This window comes from Phalacrocorax aristotelis, chromosome 2, assembly GCF_949628215.1.
Source record: "Phalacrocorax aristotelis chromosome 2, bGulAri2.1, whole genome shotgun sequence".
NCBI lineage: Eukaryota > Metazoa > Chordata > Aves > Suliformes > Phalacrocoracidae > Phalacrocorax > Phalacrocorax aristotelis.
The window spans coordinates 32,170,687-32,190,926 of NC_134277.1; the positions used below are offsets into that span (position 1 = coordinate 32,170,687).

Genomic DNA, 20,240 nt, shown 5'->3' on the forward strand with positions numbered 1-20,240 from the left:
TGAGAACTGTGGCCATATGTTTTTTCTTATTAACATTCTTTATTTTTGAAAGATAGAGGTATGGGTATGTGGTCTGTAAGAAGCTTGGCCTAAAAACACTAGAATGCTATTAGAGGCAAGTTCATAGTCATATATTAGCAGCCTGAATAAGAGGAGCACTTACAAAAACTCACCCGCTGTTATACACAAGACTAATCACAATTAAAAACCCTAACAGAGTTTGCCTTAATCACCACCTCAGACCACTACACGTACTTAGGCAACAGAATTTGTGTAGTAGCCAGCAGCATGTGAACACAACTTCTCTATCACTGGCAGCATGAACAGCAAACCTGTATGAACAGAGCTGTTGTATATCCCTGATTGCTACTACATGACTCCTGAAAAGGAAAAACAGGACAGGACAACTCCTTTCGGCATGGAAGAGAATGACTTTCTGTACATAAAACATCTGATAAAATTATATCATTCCTCACCTTAAATAACATCTTTCAGGATAAAAACTGAAGTACACATCAACCGGCAAGTTTAACATACAAAAATGCAGTGGCATGATATGTTCCTTATTCATTAACCCAAGGTACTTAGTGCATATTATGCAGCTTTATTCAACAGAAGCAACACAACACTCAGTGAGGTCTGACTCAGTTTCAGGCCAAAGATTTTCTGTGATGCAGAAACTGTATTGCTAGTTTCCACTAAAATAATTAGAGATGTGATTATAACCCATTGTGCATAATTATGCAAAATTTGGTATTGCTTTTTATGTCAAGACAGACCCTGAAAAAAGATTAACATGTTTGTGTCTGGACCCCTTACAAAACTTTTCAGACGCATGCCTCCCAGGGACAGGGTGTTAAACTGTAGAGATGACTGGATTTGGGGCAGATTTTGTTTTGTTTGGGGGGTGGGAGGGGATGTTGTTAGCAAAAATGCTACTCAGGTTTTGTGGCTAGATGACAAAATGGGGATGGAAAAAAGGAGGTTAAAAAAAAGAAACCACCTCAGGTTCTTATGAATGATGTTAATGGTAGGAAAACCAACGAAATTTAAAGTAAACTTATTCAGGTTCTTTTTAAAAATATAAGATTGTGTAATTTTAAACTCAAATGTGTACACAGAGCTGCCAAGTCTTTATCTTAAGAGCTTATGTTGGAGAGTTTGCAATTTGAAGAGCAGCTTAGTAGTCCTCCTCCATCATCAGTGATTACATCTCTAGAACACTATTAAAAGGAAGTGCTACTCTGGCACTTGCTTCTTGAAACCTAATCCAGAAAAACTTCAGTGCATGTTTTAATTTAAGCACACAGTTACACTGATATATACTTCAGAATGTGCTTTTGTACCATTCGGAAGAACTTAATTCTATTTTGTCATTCTTCCTGTGGATGCCTTAAACTCCCAGAATCCTCTTAAAGCACTGATAATTCAAAATTAAATCATAGTGTCATATACTATTTAGAGATATCATGTATTAGATATATGGAGATATCATGTATTAGACCACAGATGAAATAATAAACTTGGACTTTACAAGCACTGTGACAAAATTCATGGTGTCTGAAGCAAAATATAAAAATATTATTCTATACTTAAAACAAAGGAACATGAAATGGATAAATATTTAATGGTTAACTAATTGCTAATTAATTAACATTGTTATCTACTAAAATAATTCTGAATAATAGTTTCTGATTTATTCTAGAACAAGAGCACCGCTGAAGGGAGTGCAAGTGGCTTATTTCAAATTCCAGATGGAGTACTTATTCGGATTCACCCTCAGCCAAAATTAGCTAAATAAGTAGTCACGCTTTAGAATCAAAAATAACAGCACTGTGCATATCCGATTGGTGGCCAGTAACGAGTGGTGTTCCCCAGGGCTCAGTGTTGGGGCCTGTCCTGTTCAAAACCTTCACTGGTGATCTGGACAAGGGGATTGAGTGCACCCTCAGTAAGTTTGCAGATGACACCAAGCTGGGTGGAAGTGTCGATCTGCTGGAGGGCAGGAAGGCCCTACAGAGGGACCTGGACAGGCTGGATTGTTGGGCCAGAGCCAACGGTATGAGATTCAACAGAGGACCTGGGGGTGTTGGTTGACAGCCACCTGAACATGAGCCAGCAGTGTGCTCAGGTGGCCAAGAAGGCCAACAGCATCCTGGCTTGTATCAGGGATAGTGTGGCCAGCAGGAGTAGGGAAGCAATGGTCCCCCTGTACTCAGCACTGGTGGGACCGCACCTCGAATACTGTGTTCACCTTCGGGCCCTTCACTACAAGAAAGACACTAAGGTGCTGGAGTGTGTCCAGAGAAGGGCAACAAAGCTGGTGAAGGGTCTGGAGCACAAGTCTTAGGAGGAGCAGCTGAGGGAACTGGGGTTGTCTAGCCTGGAGAAGAGGAGGCTGAGGGGAGACCTTATCGCTCTCTAAAACTACCTGAAAGGAGGTTGTAGCAAGGCGGTGTCGGTCTCTTCTCCCTAGTAACAAGCGACAGGACAAGAGGAAATGGCCTCAAGCTGTGCCAGGGGAAGTTTAGGTTGGGTATTAGGAAAAAGTTCTTCCCCGAAAGGGTTGTCAAACATTGGAACAGGCTGCCCAGGGAGGTGGTGGAGTCTCCATCGCCGGAGGTATTTAAAAGAAGGGTAGATGTGGTGCTTGAGGATATGGTTTAGTGGTGGACTATGCAGTGATAGGTTAGCAGTTGGACTCGACGGTCTTAAGAGTCTTTTCCAACCTTACTGGTTCTATGATTTTAATAATAAAGAAATTTAGAAAAACTTCTACAGAGCTCTTAACAGAGGATGAAATAGTTATCTTAGAGTAATTTAAACTGTTGTTACAAGATAAAATTTGACTAGGCACTAAGGTTCTGCTTGAGTTCTCTTCCTTCTGCCCCAGGTCATTCCTCTCAATCTCACAAGTTGTTTTTCATAATCTAAAAATAAAATTATTTTTAATGACCAAACACCCAAATGTCAAATAAGAATTCCCAAAAATCAACCTTTAGGTACTGAGCTGTTTCGGCTCCTGTCTGCTGTTTTGACTTTTTAAAAGCCTACTTTGATTTTGTCCTAATCATCTCTTTCTGAGATCTGTTCTTCTCTCAGTTTCCTTAAATCACTCAATGCATTACCCATGAGTTGTAAAAATAGCATGGTCCATGAATTTTGGTCTACCAAAAGTTGGTAGACTCTAACTTTATTTGAAGCCATTTGTTTCGGTTTGTTTTCCCATGGCTTCATTTTCAATTATTTTTATAATTTATTTTTCCCTTCAGGACTTTCATCTTTTTCATCCCGGGAACTCTGAATCTCCTATATTCATGCTGTTAAAATGGTTGCGTTACCATCTTCTTCTAATCTTTGTTCAAAACTAGAGTATTGTACCTATCTTACCACTCTTTTTCTGTGCATCAATTCGATCTGCTGTCATCATCTCAAGTATCATTTCAATAATTTCTCAGACTCTTAGAGCCTTTCCAGTACTGAAGTGCCTCTGTTCAATGACACACTCAGACACACACTTAGTATATAAAAACTGTCTTCCCATCCTCCTCTCATAACTAAGATTTTCAGTGTTTCCTTCCCTTAATTTCAACCTTTACAATATATAGGCTCTTGTGCAATATATAGCCTATACTTTCTTCCAAAGTAGTGATGTCAATGATAACTGCCAGAGTCTTTCATTAATCTATTCTGATGCAGGTAAGGATGCTAGAATCTGTCCCTTCTCTGTGGTGAATTTCAAACATAAATAGCATATTTAAAGTTGAAATGGCCCTCTATGTTAAAAAAAAAAAACAAACAAAAAAACACCAAAAAACCCCCACCCAAACCAGCAATGCTATTTGGTATGCGTTCATGAATAAAAACATCTATTATTAGGCCAGTTAATTCTGGGAAACACATTCTTCAAACCAAACTCACTATCAATAACTATCATTATCGCTACAATTTCTGTGTCTCAATAACACAAGTTATTTATAACCTTTTATGTTGGAAATAAAATCAAGAATTTATATTTTCAGAAACTATGCAAGAAAATATTATATTAGATAATCACAAGTTCTTTTCTCAATATTCTACACTGGATTTAATAAAATTATAAATTATAAACCACACAAAATCTGACAGTTCTAAAAACAACTCTAGCAATCATTAATGTCCTCAAAAAGTCATTACATTTTGCAATGCAGCCAACAAAACTATGCAGTGACACTCCATAACACCCACTAAAAATCTTCCAAAGCCACACAAAAAGCAATATATTTTTAGTGCTTGAAAAAACAATGAAAACATACGTAATTATAAGCACATTTAAAATTTTTGCTTTTTCTAATTGGCAGAAAACAACAGAGAGGAATGCAATCCAGGGCTCTTCAACCCCAACAAATGGCACAGGGAGAGAGGCCTTCTGACACTATCAGGCAGCCCTAAGCCCACGCTTTTTCAGAGGCCTCTGATTCTCAATTTGAGCCATCAAGAGCAACCTGCCTCCTGTACTCAAGAGCAATAAGGCAGGCAGCTTTGGTTCCTCTCTTCAGAAATCCAGGAGAGGCAGAACAGTGTAAGCAGTAACACTAATAACAAAGTATATTTTTTTCAGTGGATGAGTTGGACGAGCAGCTTTCCCCTTCTCTCTTCAGCCATACGACGCTTTGCTGGGCTGAGGGGACCTACCATGAGCTACTGGTTCTTTGAGTTCGAATCCCATAAAAGCAAAGGGGGATCATCCTTCCTCTCAGAGCTTGCTTTTTTTTCAGTTTGTCTGATGAGTCATGGATTGTCATCATTTGAATTACACTTTCAAGCTCTTCTATAGAAACACAAGGGCTAAAAATATGTGCTTTTAATGAGAGCTGAGATTCTGCCATAGTCACATGGCTCCCCAATTAGTCCATTCTCCCTTCATTTTGTTTCTTTAAGGCTTGGTGAACTGTAATTTTCTGTTTGTGACATCAGGCTCATTTCCACAGCAACCAACTGAATTACCCCCAAATCTTTGTAATAGGGAATAAGCAACAGGAACAGATGAACTCTTAAGAAACAAAAGCTTCTCACTGTTTACACGCAAATGTCCATAGAAACAACCAAACAATAAAGGAAAAAAAGTATGGAAGATACATAGAAACACAGGAAATGTAACAAAGGCATAATTAATGTTTATACATTTTGCGGTGTATAAATACACGTTCAGTGATTTTATGACCGTATGTCAGATTTTTAATAACCACAATATGTGTTCAACGCCAGTAACAGCTGATGCTGCAATATGGGGCATTAATGACTTGCAGTGTATGTCTGTTCAGCTTCAATTCTAGAAAGAAATCATTATTTTTGACAGAAGAAACAGAAAACGATGTGAGATGACACCATTTGCCTTTCAGGATTCTAAGACAGGAGATATCACTGCCAGTCACTGCATGCCATGGATCCCAAGCCACAGAAACCTGAGAACCAGGGTTTCTATTCTGGACTTTAAGAACTCTTCAGTTTTGCTACTTGCAACTATATCCTTGAAAATGGAAATGCATAGTCATTGACTTTTCCCCTTAAGACTTACTCATAATTCCCTTCTATTGTAAAAAAGGCCCAGCATTTGGGAGCCTGACTGTATTATTTAAGCACCACGGATCTATCTGCATATTTAAGAGTTAACACAGGCCCTGCTACTATTGGCAGTGCTAGAGCTCTAACTAACTTAATCTTTCCCAGATACCTAAACAGCCACTATGCCTTCAGCGGAAACAGTGGAAACTTAGTAGCGTAAGCTAGAAAATAATATGATTATCCTAAAAATAAAGGTCAAACACTATCCAGTCTCAGCATAACCAATTAAGTATCTGTATTGTATTGAACTATTGTGTTTCTCTGCTCAGCGAGACTGAGTAAACATTACAATCTTCTCCAGGGGTTGTGATCACCTCCTCTCTCCCATTCTCCTGGATGAAGCAGATGTACAAGTTGGTTGTAAGTAAATTACCATTTCGTAGTGAGGTCACCAAGTGCTCTTGATGACAGGACAATGTCCCACACACAGCAAGCATAGCCAGTGCCTCTCTGTGCTCCAATGACGGGTTTGTAATAATAACAGTCTTTTCTAATAGCATTTTATCTCTGGAGTCTGGGATCAATGCAACTTGGTACTACCTGACAGGCTGCATCAATTTTTGCCTTCTCTAATTCCTCTAACATTCCTTCCATATGAGATCTAAACAGGTACAAAACTTTGATGCTTTCACTAGCTTTCCTAAAATGGATAAATAAAGCATGTTAGCGTTAGCACAACTGAGACCATTTGGTCCATAATACTTTTGTTACCCCTAAATCAAAGTTACATGTTTCTGAGCCATCATATTTTTGACCCTGCCACTCAATCATTAAGGAACCAGAAGCAGCTCTTTAGGACAGAAATTGAAGCTAAAAACTGCTGGAGCTTCACTGAACTGACCCTACTCTGGACCAATTTGTCAACATCTTTAAAATTTTAAATCGCAGAGTTTCCTCTAAAGGCCTATTGCCTTCTCTGCTTTTACTAAACAGACTAAATCTCTTTCTGTTATATGACCTCTTGCTAGCAGTCTCGAGTCAACAGCATGCAGCAGTAACAGTAGTCTTGTATTTTGCTGGCTATAATCCCTTTATATCATAACTCCTGAACAATCCAGATATTTCTGGGAGCATCCTCTGTTCTGCAGAGGAATAGGGTATCTTATAAACAGCAGAGTATGTCCCAGTTTTGCCATCTGATAGTCACAAATGCATATAAATTCACTGTTTTCCTCTTAAAACATGTCTCCCTTCAGCTGGCATACAAAGTTTCTTGTGGTCAGAAGACAAGGGAGAGGATCCCTGCAATTAGCTAAGACATGAACATAATACTGTAATAAGATCAATTTTAGGATACTCAAAAAGTCACTTGATGTGACTTGACTTTGTGCCATTACTGTCTACAATTCAAATTAAGTTCTAGGGAAGCCATTAGTTCCTAAAAATTGTTCTAAATTAGAATATATAGTAGCCTGAGGGACTGAAAGGACTCAAATACATTTGCCTTTGTCATGAAATATAGTAAGTCCTGAATGATTTGATTGACTCTTTAGTCAAAGCAAGGTGGTCAGCACTCTCTTCTGCATCATCTCTTTCCCTTAAACATGTTGGATGCCCTTCTTCAGTATGGGTATGAAAGCAGGAAACAAGTTCTGCATATACCCGAGTATCCCACCTGACTGCCATGAGAAGGTTCCTCCTTACCCACAGTTGTCGACACAGTCAGTATGACACTGTTCACCCTAGATAGGTTAACTGGAGAATTGACTGGCTTCTGTTTGGGTAAAAACATATCTACTAGTCATAGATAGGCAGATATCACGGCAGGAACACTAAGCATTTTAAGTCATTAGAAAGCCCTCCTCAGGGATGCAGTTTATACTGTTATTATTGTATGTTTATCAGCTTTCTTCCTTCAGAAATGCTTGGCTTATCAAACCTACCTTACATTCTCTTCAAGACCTAACACAGAATTCCTGATGAGAGAGACGAAAGAAATACACCAACACTTCTGCAACTGACATTGGTGCCCAGCTCTCCACCCCCCACAACACCTTCATCTATGAAACAATCTTCAGAGGCCAAGTCCCAACTATGGCTGGTTAAAGGAAGAATAAATTCACAGCTTGGTATCTTTTCTGTTCTGTATTTCAGTCTTACATGAGTCAAAGTTGGATCTAATATTCTCATTAGTGCAGACTGTAAATAATCACCTTCCTTGGGACAGAGTTCAGCACTTTTTAAGAATAAATCTGACTAGAGTCTAAACCTATGTCCTGGTTTCAGCTGGAATAGTGTTAATTTTCTTCGTAGTAGCTAGTATGGGGCTATGTTTTGAATTTGTCCTGGAAACGTGATAATGGGGAGATGTTTTAGTTGTTGCTAAGTAGTGCCTACACTAGTCAACGACTTTTTCAGCTTCCCATGCTCTGCCGGGGGCACAAGGAGTTGGGAGGGGACACAGCCAGGACAGCTGACCCAAACTGACCAAAGGGATATTCCATACCATATGGCATCACACTCAGCATATACACAGCTGGAAGAAGAAGGAAGGGGAAGATGTTTGGAGTTATGGTGTTTGTCTTCCCAAGTAACCGTTACGCTTGATGGAGCCCTGCTTTACTGGAGGTGGCTGAACACCTGTCTGCCCATAGGAATTCCTTGTTTTGCTTTGCTTGCTTGCGTGGCTTTTGTTTTACCTAATAAACTGTCTTTATCTCAACCCAGGAGTTTTCTCACTTTTACTCCTCTGATTCTCTCCCCCATCCCACCATGGGGGAGTGAGCGAGCAGCTGCATGGTGCTTGGTTGCTGACTGGGGCTAAACCATGACAACCTATCAGGTGTAATATTTCTATCCCATTTTCTCTAAATTGGTACAACACAGGAATGTGCATCAGGGATTTAAATTCACAAGATCTTAAGAAAAAAAATTACAGTGTTGTATCAATAAGCATAGTTCATAGTTCATCTCTCAGAGCTAAAGCAAGTGCCCTGCCAAGTTCTTGAGTGGGACTTCAGCTTCTCTTAGTCAGATTTTTAGTTCCCAGTCACAGACTCAGAAATAAGACCCAGACTCCACGAAACTGGCCCCTTTTTCTGGCCTCTCCATCCCCAACAGGCCTTGTATGCAAAGAGGGGATCTTTCACTAGACTCATTATCTTTCTCCACGCAGTTCTCCAAGTGCATAGAATATTGTACAGGCAGCACTGGCAGACTCCATCTTTCAGCCAGTCTGACAGGCTCTGACAAAACTTTATCTTTACTAACAGCAGCAGAAACACCATACTCCTAAAATCCAATGCTGGGGGTAAAACTACTCTCACTAATCACCAGCAATTTTCTCTCTCCACTTTCCAAGCAGCCAAAAATATCTGGTTTTAGCAATATGTATTCTTTGATGAGGCCTATTCCCTCATTAGAATTAGCACAATTCCATGTGGCACTAGAAGCCTGGGACCCTCTGAGGGATCACGAAACGGCCCATAGCTGCTGATGACCAGCTGCCACATGTATGAACTTCCCTGCAGGTTATCATTTATACCCATTGTAAAAGAAAATCTTTTCCATCTGTGAGGGCCACAGAATCAAACCCGCCCAAGAGTCTCTGGCAATTTAATTCTGGACCAAAACTTCTGCTGACCTTTCTGTTTCTCTTCAGAGATTTTTTTCACAAGTTCTTCCTTCCTGCTCCCCTATAAAATTCTTACACTGCCTAGTTCTTGCAGTAGCTATTGATGCTACATCAAAAGATGCTGCAGCTGCTGACGCTGTTCCTGTTCTCACAGCCATTTCAGTAGCACTCCAATATCTATTTCTATCTTCAGGCTGTGACAGTCTGCCCAAGTTCTCCTCCACCAGCCTGGGAAAAAATCACTGCCAAAAGTTTTGCAAAGTCTTTTTCAGGCTTTTTCCTTAGGGCACATTTTGTTGACAAACTCAAAAGGACAACACAAAACCAAGCTATTTCCCCAGGGTGCACATGCTGCCAGAGCTCAGAAGCCTTTTCCTCCACCTCTCTCCGCCTACTAAGGGAAAGGCAGACCTTCCTTCTTTCTTTTAAAGCCTAGCTGAATCATGGAACAGTCTTACTTTTAACTGTTTCCAGTCCCTTCAATATTTTTTCACTTGCTTTTGCAGCAGGATCCTCTAAACTTCCCTGAACATATAATTTGGAGTATAACAGCCACAAAATGTCATTTAATAAAAAGGAGATATAAAATTCATTTAATAAAAAGGATATAAAAAAACCCCTGTCCAAACTAATCAAACTTACCATACAGATAATATCACAATGAAGCTATTTATATTGTTTCTCTCTAATGTCCTTACAATTCAGGCTGCTGTTAGGAGTAGTACAGGACTATGCATATACTTGGTGCTATGCAGTTCAGAAAAAACAGTCTCTGCCTGAAAAGTCCTGTATGTACATTACCCTATGCACTTTAAGTGACATTTTTATGCAGGAAGACACCCTGCATCTTTTCACCTTTCTTTCCCACGGCCAGCATTGAACATGAAATTTAAAGGAGAAAAAAATATATTAATTTTCTTCTCTTAAATTACTGTATTACCCTAGAATTTTCAGGATTTGGCGTGGGTTACATTACTGTTGTTGGGGTTTTTTGTTATTATTACTACTATATAATAAGTACACCAGTTATCTCAGTTCTCTTCACATATTCTTCTGAGGCATTTTAAAAACAGGCAAAGATCTAATGTAAAAGACTGTCTACTATCCTCTCTTCAGAACTAGAGGAGAGAGGAGATTTTTAATTTGACTGGCAAAGAGGACACAGAAGAACCGTCTTTGGAAATAATTATTCTTCCAAAAACCACACACATGCATATTAACTGCAAGAGCCAAGTATTAGGTAATATGCTCTTTGAATTCTAGAAATACACTTCTCTTCTTTTTAAAGTAATATTTAAACTGTTCCAAAAAATTCATTTGAAGCCCCAAATTATTTAAATATGGCGAGCACATGAAGAAAGGTCTTAAATTGGAAGTATAAAGCTGCCTTGAATTGGGCTCGAAAATAATGCAGTAAAAAAAATAACAGATATTCTTTGGATTAATTTACTGGAAGATATTCACTTACTATTAAGTTCTAAGTGTCACTTAGAGGGAAATATTTTGTGATTAGGAACAAGTGGTAGAGAACTCATTCTCCTTTCCTGTTCAGTCACATTTACGGAAACTGGGAAAAGCTGGTATGTACTCAGGAAAGAAATTTTACATTCAGGGTTTGTGTTCACCAGACAATACACTTGGATAAAGCTGAGAATCACACTATAAATATGTGATGAAGAAGACAGGCAGACAAGATGTGGTAGGAACTTCTCAATGGGATACCAAGGACACTATCTTGCACACAGAGCTAGGAGCAGGCCTTGTTTGTTTAACTATATTTGCAAGAGTAGACAGCCTATCATCAAGCTGACAGACGATGAATTAAAAGAGGAACTACACTGAACTGGAGCAAAGTGTCTTTCAGTCAGAAAGTGGAAAGCACGTGTCCCTGTCCAAGCACTAGAATCCATGGGCGGAGTTTAGCGGGCTTTATAGTGAAAGATTCACATACGTACTTCAGTGACTAAAAAGGTGACCCTGCTGGGGACCAACACTGCAGCAGTCTGTTCCTGAAGGACTGCAGCCCATGGAAGGGACCCACGCTGGAGCAGTTCATGAAGAACTGCAGCCTGTGGGGAGATCTTACATTGGAGAAGTTTGTGGAAAACTGTCTCCCATGGGTGACACCCCACAATGGAGCACGGGAAAAGAGAGAGAGGAGTGATAGAGCGGCTTGGTGAGCCCCTGGTGTCCAGCCAAGGTGAACCCACCACAGTTGTACAAAAGTAATTCTGATTCCAGTGACCTCATTAAGTAGGTGTGACTGTCAGCTGCTAAGAGTATGATCCAAAGTCACTGACATCCAAAACAGACAGGTTTTTGGGAGACTATAGTCTTTGTTCTAGCACTCACTTTAGGCCTGATTCAAACTAAAACAGGAATTACAAATATTGCATTTTGTAAATTCAAGAAAGTGTATCTGTAAAAATTTCCATGGTTAAATTAATGTAATTTAGTTAAGATTTATGTAGTAAAGTCTATACACCAAACTGAAAGGCAGAGCAAATGATGCCCCCATGCATCCGCAGGTGAGTGAAGAACAAATCACTTTGCTATAGATTCCCTAGTGTATTCCAGACTCCTTCAGTGAAACTGCTCCTTAGCACAAGGCAAGGCTGGGGGCTTATCACCAACACTTGCTGGTGGGCAACTGCCATAAAGTCAAACCTCCCTACAGTGTTACCTTCTGACACCCAGATCATCTCTCTTTCCTGCAGGAAACCCACTGGCACCTCAAGTCACATGCCAGAGAAAGGTGTTCAATGCCTTTTTTGTTTTTTTTTTTTTAAATAAATCAAATTCTACAAAGCCAGACAAACTCTGCTAGAAATTTGGTGTGATTTTCAGTTCACTATCTTACCATGTTCAAAGACAATGAAATAACAAAGCAATTATACACTTAAGCTTCATAAAATTCCACATAATTAAATTACTATACAGTAATGAGTAAAGGCATCTACTGTCACAACATTTTGTATCTCTGAATGTTAGATAAAATGTACCAAATTCAAAAATGTTGGATCCAATTAAAATTTTTAATTGCATTTTAAAGTCTTAAATCACACATTTAAAGATACTGCTATTCAGTCATTTAACAAAATTAAATTGGCCAGCTCAGAAATTCAAAATAAGGCCCGTATCTGGGTTATAGTTGTTGGCATTATATAATCAAAGTCTATACATCATTAACAATTTTTTTTCTAATTGCCTCAGAAATTTAACTATTTATACAAAGGTGTTTCATATTTCACATTTTCTAACAACTAACATCCTTCTATTCCAGACAAGGAGAGGAAGCTTGAAAGACACCACGACTTTTTATATACACACACAAACCTGAACACAAACAAATACAACCAATTTCACCAAATACTTTATCCTGATACCAATATTTCTATTAAAGCAATGGCTCTGAACTACGGTGTGTGCAGGAAGTGCTGCAGGAGCAAAGGGAAGCAGAATGAAAAGGAATCTATTAAATGGCCTTTTTTGCCCATAAGGAAGATGACAAATATTTTGGCAAATGCTGCACTGAAGGCTTAAATTATAAGAAGGCTTAAATTATAAGCATGTATTAAAAAAAACCATAACTGTTCTATCTCTATTAGAAGTCCCCAACCTCTGGTATTGAAAAAAATTAATGAAGAATCATCTTTAAATATTTTCCCAGGAAGAAATAAATTTTCAGAAGTAGATATCTTTTTTAAACTGCTGTACTATGCTTACTATCAATTTGGCAACATAATTTAAAAGAAACAAGCTTTTTCATATCAAACATGAAAATAAAATTTTCTTCGCGATCATGTCTGAAGTCAACAAAACATTAAAAAATTTGGATGTGTTCTAAGTTTCATGTACTTGCATCTTGTTTCCCTTTACTTAATATTTATGTGCATTACATACAAATACAAGAATTAATGAAAAGCATGGATATTTTCATTTCTCAGACTCATACTGGATCCATAAGGCCTTCTTTTTAGGAGGAGGTCCTAACTGATTAAATACAGGACAGGTATCAATGTCTTATATTCCACTATGAAATGGGAAACAAAATAGCTTCTTACTTGGTAACATCATTAAGGATTTAGAGCAGTATATGGAGCAAAATTGCTTCACTTCTATACCTTATCCTTTGAGACAAGAAGGTGGACAAGAAGGTAGCATGGGGACAAAACATACTTTGTTAATAAATAGAATACTTTAAACTTGACAGCAATTGTAGAACACAGACTCAAATACATCTGTTCCAGAAAGCATCATGTGAATATTTCTACCTAATTCTTTTTTTTTTTTGGGGGGGGGGGGGCGGGGGGGGTGGGGGGGGGCAATGGGGATGTGTTCAATGGCATTGCATTATATAAATCACAGAATCACAGACTGGTAGGTGTTGGAAGGGACCTCTGGAGATCACCTTGTCCAACTCCCCTGCTTGAGCAGGGACACCTAGGGCAGGGGGCACAGGAACGCAGCCAGGTGGGTTTTGAATGTCTCCAGGGAAGAAGGCTCCACAGCCCAGCCTCCCTGGGCAGCCTGTTCTGCTGCTCTGGCACCCTCTCAGGAAAGAAGTTTTTTCTCATATTGAGCTGGAACTGCCTGTGTTCCAACTTGTGCCCATTGCCCCTTGTCCTGTCATTGGGCACCTCTGAAAAGGAGTCTGACCCCATCATCCTGACACCCTCCCTTCAGATATTTGTAGGTATTGATGAAATCCCCCCTCAGTCTTCTCTTCTCCAGGCTGAACAAACCCAAGCCTCTCAGCCTTTCCTCATAAGGGAGATGCTCCAGTCAAAAGTATCAAAATTATCATTCATGGCTTAACTTGTTATCATGAAAATATTACAAATCTCAAACATGTTCCAGTAGAATGTACTATTAAAGTTAACTCTAATAATCATTTTATGATTATTCTGTTAGATTACTACACTGAAATACAATTAAGTATAAGCTGTGATATCACAGACACAAAAAGAAAAAAACCCCAAACCAAAAAAACCCCAAACCAAAAAAACCCCAAACCAAAAAAACCCCAAACCAAAAAAACCCCAAACCAAAAAAACCCCAAACCAAAAAAACCCCAAACCAAAAAAACCCCAAACCAAAAAAACCCCAAACCAAAAAAACCCCAAACCAAAAAAACCCCAAACCAAAAAAACCCCAAACCAAAAAAACCCCAAACCAAAAAAACCCCAAACCAAAAAAACCCCAAACCAAAAAAACCCCAAACCAAAAAAACCCCAAACCAAAAAAACCCCAAACCGCAGTCTTCATTTTACACTAAATGCAAACAATTCCTTTAGTAATAAATCAGCAACATTCATAATTCATGTGAGATTCTTGGTTTTTAAAACTAAAAATTTAGATTACTTATCATATAGGAAAACTTCCTAAACGTTCTTGGTCTTTTCCAGTTCTTATCAGGTTTCATAAACCACCTCCTAAATCCAACGTCTCATGTTCAGTATCTGTCCTCTAAGCACATAATTCTGAGCCATTTAGGTTGCTCAGGCAGCTTAAAGGAAGTTTTGCCTGAGTAATAACTAAAGAACTGGAACTTCAGTGTACAGAGTTTTTTGTTTCATGCTCTTTCACAGGACAACTCCTCCTTTGCATTGTTTATAGTATTAGAAACATCTTCATATTGAACACTTAGATGTGTTTCTCCTGGAATTTCCATGTTTCCTCCATGACTCAAAAAGCCTTTTTAACTACAAAACCCACTCCAGTGGCCTACAAATTCTTATGGTGAATTTAAGGTGGCAAAGCCATAAAAATACACTCTTCAAATACCTATAGTTACATAACCCATAGTCAGTCTACATGGTACCTCAGTGGATAATAATTGTTCAGGTTAAGAAAAAAAGTTACGACCCTAACTGACTTTTTCTTCCCCTCCAAACAACATATCTTTTGGATTAGAAAACAAACATAAACCATAACTTAACGTCTTACTTGACAGTGAATAGTATCAATAATATATTATATTCTGTGCTCAAAATATTCTTAATATTTAATTCACTATAAAATCACATATTTTAAAAATTACTTACATTCTGCATATTTCTGAAGCTGAGAGAACTCTCCAGGACTAAGGTTAACCCACTTCTCCTGGCTCGTCATACTGGCAGTAAGGGTCCTTGTTAAATATCAGAAAAATATTCCCTTTGACCCGGGTGATATAAACTCCATAAAGATTTGTAGCTTCAGTTCACAGTGCTTGGAGCCTGGAGAGATGTCATCAGTCTACGTGGATGAAGTTTTTGACGCTATGAAGTGTTCCCAATGTGTTGGTTCAGTGGTGAGTTACAGCACTGTTGAAAGAAGATCAAGCATTAGAAGCATAAATACCAGTTTTATTATTGAAATAATTGTAACTGACAAATTTTTTTACAGAGTTTTGCTCAAAATCCTTTCATACAATATTTGTCCAAAAATAGTTCTATATGTAGTTCCAAATTTTATCTTTACAATTCCAAAAACTTATGTGCAGCCCTGATAATAAGAAACTATTGATTGTTTGTGACCTAATTGTACCTGCACACCTTGTGTGGGGATGTTTCTGTTTCAGTAACAACCACTGCAAGAGTAGATACTATCACTACACTTAGTTCCCTATGATTTTAAAATGGGATTCAGGTAACTGGGTTTGTATCCGATTATGTTTTTGTGCAGTGCGGTGTGGCCTTGTCAGAAACATTCTGAAGCTTCTAACTCCCCATGTCAAAACCAAAATGGATTCTGCAGTTTGGTGAGAAATTCGTGAGAGCTATGTAAAAATTAACTATTCTAACAAAATAGTGGGGGTTTGATTTCTAGAATGTCACAACATTGCTGAAGTCACTACTGAAAATCAAATATAACTGTTGGCACTGTTGCAAATTCGGTGGGGGGGGTGTGGAAATCAAACTGTGGGTGCCATCTCATTCTGATTTTATGCGGTTTTTACTGCCATAGGACAGACCTTACAAAGGCAATGCATTACCAACACCACTCCTTGCACATCAGGTAGGATACTTTTAATCTAATTTTAGCCATCTGGAAGTTGGGTACCTCATCTGAGATTGTCATCTAAGGCTCTCTCTTTAATCAGCAGAGACAGGTGGCCCAGACAGCAATTAATCCCTCCAGTTTCAACATAATCTTAAAATGTGATGAATTGCCTTCTTGTGGTATTTAACTTTCGCTATTGATTACAGAGGTTGCCTAGATGACAACTTTAGACTAGAAAGCTAATTTTAGATCATAAGCGGAATCTCTTTGTATGCCTAGCAACGTGTCATTTACAAGGGTCAGATTACAAAAAGAGCAAAGGAAAAAATTCAGACCAGAAGAGACTCACACAGTAATGGAAAGAGTGCTAAGGAGAAAGATGTTGGCAGCTGGGAGAGGAGAGAAAAAGGAGCAAAGTTCATCATAAGGGGGGAAGAGAAAAAAGATTTAAAAAAAGAAAAAAACCACCAAAAAACACAGACCAAAACAAAAAAAATACCCAAAACCAAAGAAATAGAGTAGTTAGGAACAGAAGCCTATGAAGAAAAGTACTCCAAAATGATGATAGACAACATCATTTTTTTCTGTCTGATGTATATGAATATCATTCCTGGATAAAGAGTTCAGGAAGAAAGACACCTCAGCCTCAGAGCATGCTTTCATTGCTCTCAGGCTCTTGTTGGTGAATGGTTTGAGTATATGTACCTATATATGTGAGAAAGTAAGGTTATCCAAATACAACAACTGCACAACAGACTACTTGGTAGCTGCCTTGTCTTTTTAAAATTGAACAAGAAGAAATTCTTACACTCTCAATCTCCTCAAGTTAGAATAAAACATAAGCATAAGTTAGAAGAGTCAACATCTAGAAACAGTGATTGAAAAAATAAAAAAACCTAACAGAAGCATGGAGATTGGGGTGGAAAAAGCAACATTAACACAGATAATGTTGGCTAAGCGCAAGGCACGTGGGCGCTCGAACAGCAGTGAATCAACATCAGTGCCATAAAAAAGGGCAGTAACTACAAAAGCTGAAGGTGATATCCAGCAAGAAAAGCTATAATTCTGTCTTGAGAACCTCTTATTTATGACATGAGAAAGTAACTATGGCCAATGGGGACATTTTAATCAAATTAAAGATGTTTCAATTAGGTTGCATTGAAGACAGTTTTACTTCTTCAAATAGATGTCAAGAATATGAGAAAAATACAACTAATTAGGTTTTACTGAAAATGGTTTTATATTTGCATAATTGATTTAATAGAACCAAAATTTTCTACCACCATTTCATCCAGTATTACTTTTTATATTCTTAACTACATTAGCTTCATTACCTGTTAAAGCTAACACTGCTGAATGTTGTACAGTTCAATATTTTCTCAATTATTTAATATGAATACCTGTGATAAGAAGCCTATCATTAGAATTGCTATGGCTAGCAAGTTAGTAACTGCTGTGCACTCTAAACTGATCAATCTAGTCACATCCAATATCTTTAGCTGACCACTGTCCATAGGGTTTGTTGTATACAGTACATGGGCAGTGAAAACGGATGTTGTCCCGTTGCCTTCCCCTTCTCCAACTTCAGATCTAAATGACCACCTCTGGTACCTTTTCCCCTTCACCAGACCCCCAGGCTCTGCTGCCTACAAACCATGTTGCAAGAAAAGGTACATGATCCGAACGAGATGGAAGCAACAGAAAAATTTAATTATGGGCATGGCAGTCGACAGGAAAGAAGATGCAGCCTGCATGTAAGCCAGCAGTTTAAGGCTACATGATTATCTTGGAAAACTCTCCAAATGCAAGTTCCTTCCTTTGAAAGGGAAGACTGTGGGGGATCTAGTGGAACTAATTTGCCAAGTTTCATCTGGGAACAGTAATAGGGAGGCAGGCAGTTGTCTGAGGATGACTTGGTCTTTGGACTGCAGCCAGGTCCTGTAGATCACCTCAGCGCACATGAAGCAGGAATATGCAGAAATATAATGGGGGAAATCTTAGCAAAAGGAACCTTATAGAGGCTTCCTTTTTCAGCTACTTATTAGGTTCTGCTGCAGGGGAGTCCTAAATAAGGAAAGCTCCCCGCATCCTTAGTTTTCAGTTACACTGTTTATAGTGGGATTTTCCCATTTTATATAGATAGTAATGTAGCTATAAGAAATCGAGCACATCATACAAGTGTTGAGGACAAAAGTCACAAATGCATATTCCGTTATATGGTATGTACCATTTGTTAAGGTAAACATTTCAAGATCACCTGTATCTTATACAATATCTTAATTTCTGTAGAAGAAAAGACTAATTTACATTATCTTTTCCAGTTTTGTTTAATTTAAATGCATTCTTTTGAATTTTGTTTTAGTGCTCTTTTTCTCAGTATTCCAGGAAGGTCATGCAGTTTGAAACCTATACACAAGTACATGATGAGGAAAGGGATAATACTATCACATACAGGTTCAAAAAAAGAAAAAAAAAAAACACACCACCCAAAAAAACCCCACCACCCTGAACACATTAATCAAATGTGCTTGCTAACAAGCAAAATAAAGATCAGCAGCATCAACAGATACGAACAGTGATTTGACCTCTCCATACAGAGATAAATTACTTTGAAGAACACGTTACAGCATACAGTTAAAATTCACAGGATGTCAGGTAGGGAACTCTTCCACTGGTCCTCTAAGAGTTTGACCTATTCTGGGAAACTTGGATCTGTGCACACATCTTTTTAGTATCTGCTTAGGCAAGATTCACAGCCCTCTCAACCAGACAACAAAGCATGACTTATAAAGAAGAGAAATTAGAAACACTTACTAGAAATAAACCATTCACTTTATCACAAAAAGAATTAGAAAAAAATTTTTCCTCCTCTATCCACTGACAAAAACAAGTCTTAGAATTCCAGTCTCTCTTATTATGTGTTTTTCTTTCTGGATTTGAAGGTTTCTTAACTTTTCTGTCAGGATTCCTACCAGGCCACATACCCAAACTAGGAAGTAAAGCTTTGTTAAAAACTCTACAAATCAAATTACTTAGCATTCAGCCAACAGTTCTAACAAACTTAGACTTCCAGGAATTCCCCATGCCAGCAACTAAAATCCTCAGTTGCCCTGCAGAAACAAGGCTGAGGAGAGAAGAAAAATGAATATACAACAGAGGAAAAAACAAATATAAAGGTGCATCCACTATACGCCAACCTCGACACTCAAATCATGTCGTAAAGTCCTCACTGCAAAGAAACCAGTCAACAGCACTGGGTTCAGCTTCAAACTTTGATTCGAGAGGACTGTGGCCTGTACAAACACGTCCGGCTCCTCAACCAGCCCAACTCCCCCCGCTTCCTCCTGAAAGTCAGGAGGGCTTCTTCTGGGGGGTCCAACCCTCACTGCCACGTCTGAAAGCGTGAAACTCTTCTTGCCACATACCGTAAGGGAATTTTCTATATTTACCATAACAGCAGAACCTAAAACAGGCTAGAAATTGGCTTTTGGAATTACTCAGCCATTTTTTGTTTTCTACCAGCCCTTCCAAAATGTATGTCTCGCATACAATTTCATCATTAATTGCCAGTTACTCCATAAAGGGGGCACAGGGTAAGGCTGATGGTAAGAAGGGGTGCAGGTGACAAAATGAGACATCTTAAGTAAGCATCTTCCATGCTATGCAAGACTGAGACCTTCAAGTCCTTTTCCCCCATTTCATTGTTTTAGTATGCTTATGTTTCTATTGGCAGGGTTGGGGAGGGGCAGGTGGAGAGAACATGAACCCCAAGGAAACAAGTTTCCTTCCAGGGAAACTACATGGTTTCCACAACATGACTGATTAGTGATTTTTGCCTGAACAACAGGAATAAATAACACAGATTATTTTATACCTTAATTGCTATGGAGGCTGAAGCAATTATGCTTGTCAAGAAAATTTCTGTACAGAATGTACCTGGTATTTCCTTCAGTTGGGTCCTACACCTTCACATCAGTTAGCTAGATCCTGTGATTTCTATGTGGGTGACATCATGGATTTTCCAAAGGAGAATTTTTGCATGTCAGAGATACCGCATGCTGACACATATGCACGA

The 20,240-nt window shown here is 38.7% G+C and overlaps 1 protein-coding gene across 3 annotated transcripts in view; it reads right to left on the bottom strand.

The window, feature by feature from the left end:
- DGKB (diacylglycerol kinase beta) overlaps window positions 1–20,240 on the bottom strand; it is a 364,782-nt gene that overhangs the window by 318,129 nt on the left and 26,413 nt on the right. For 2 of the 3 annotated variants that reach the window (XM_075082948.1, XM_075082947.1), the window contains exon 2: window positions 15,226–15,486. In XM_075082948.1, coding sequence (XP_074939049.1) covers window positions 15,226–15,295 — 70 coding nt within the window. In that variant the 5' untranslated portion in view covers window positions 15,296–15,486. Of the gene's footprint in view, window positions 1–15,225; window positions 15,487–20,240 lie in introns of those variants that run through there. The other variant, XM_075082945.1, reaches the window with a different exon arrangement.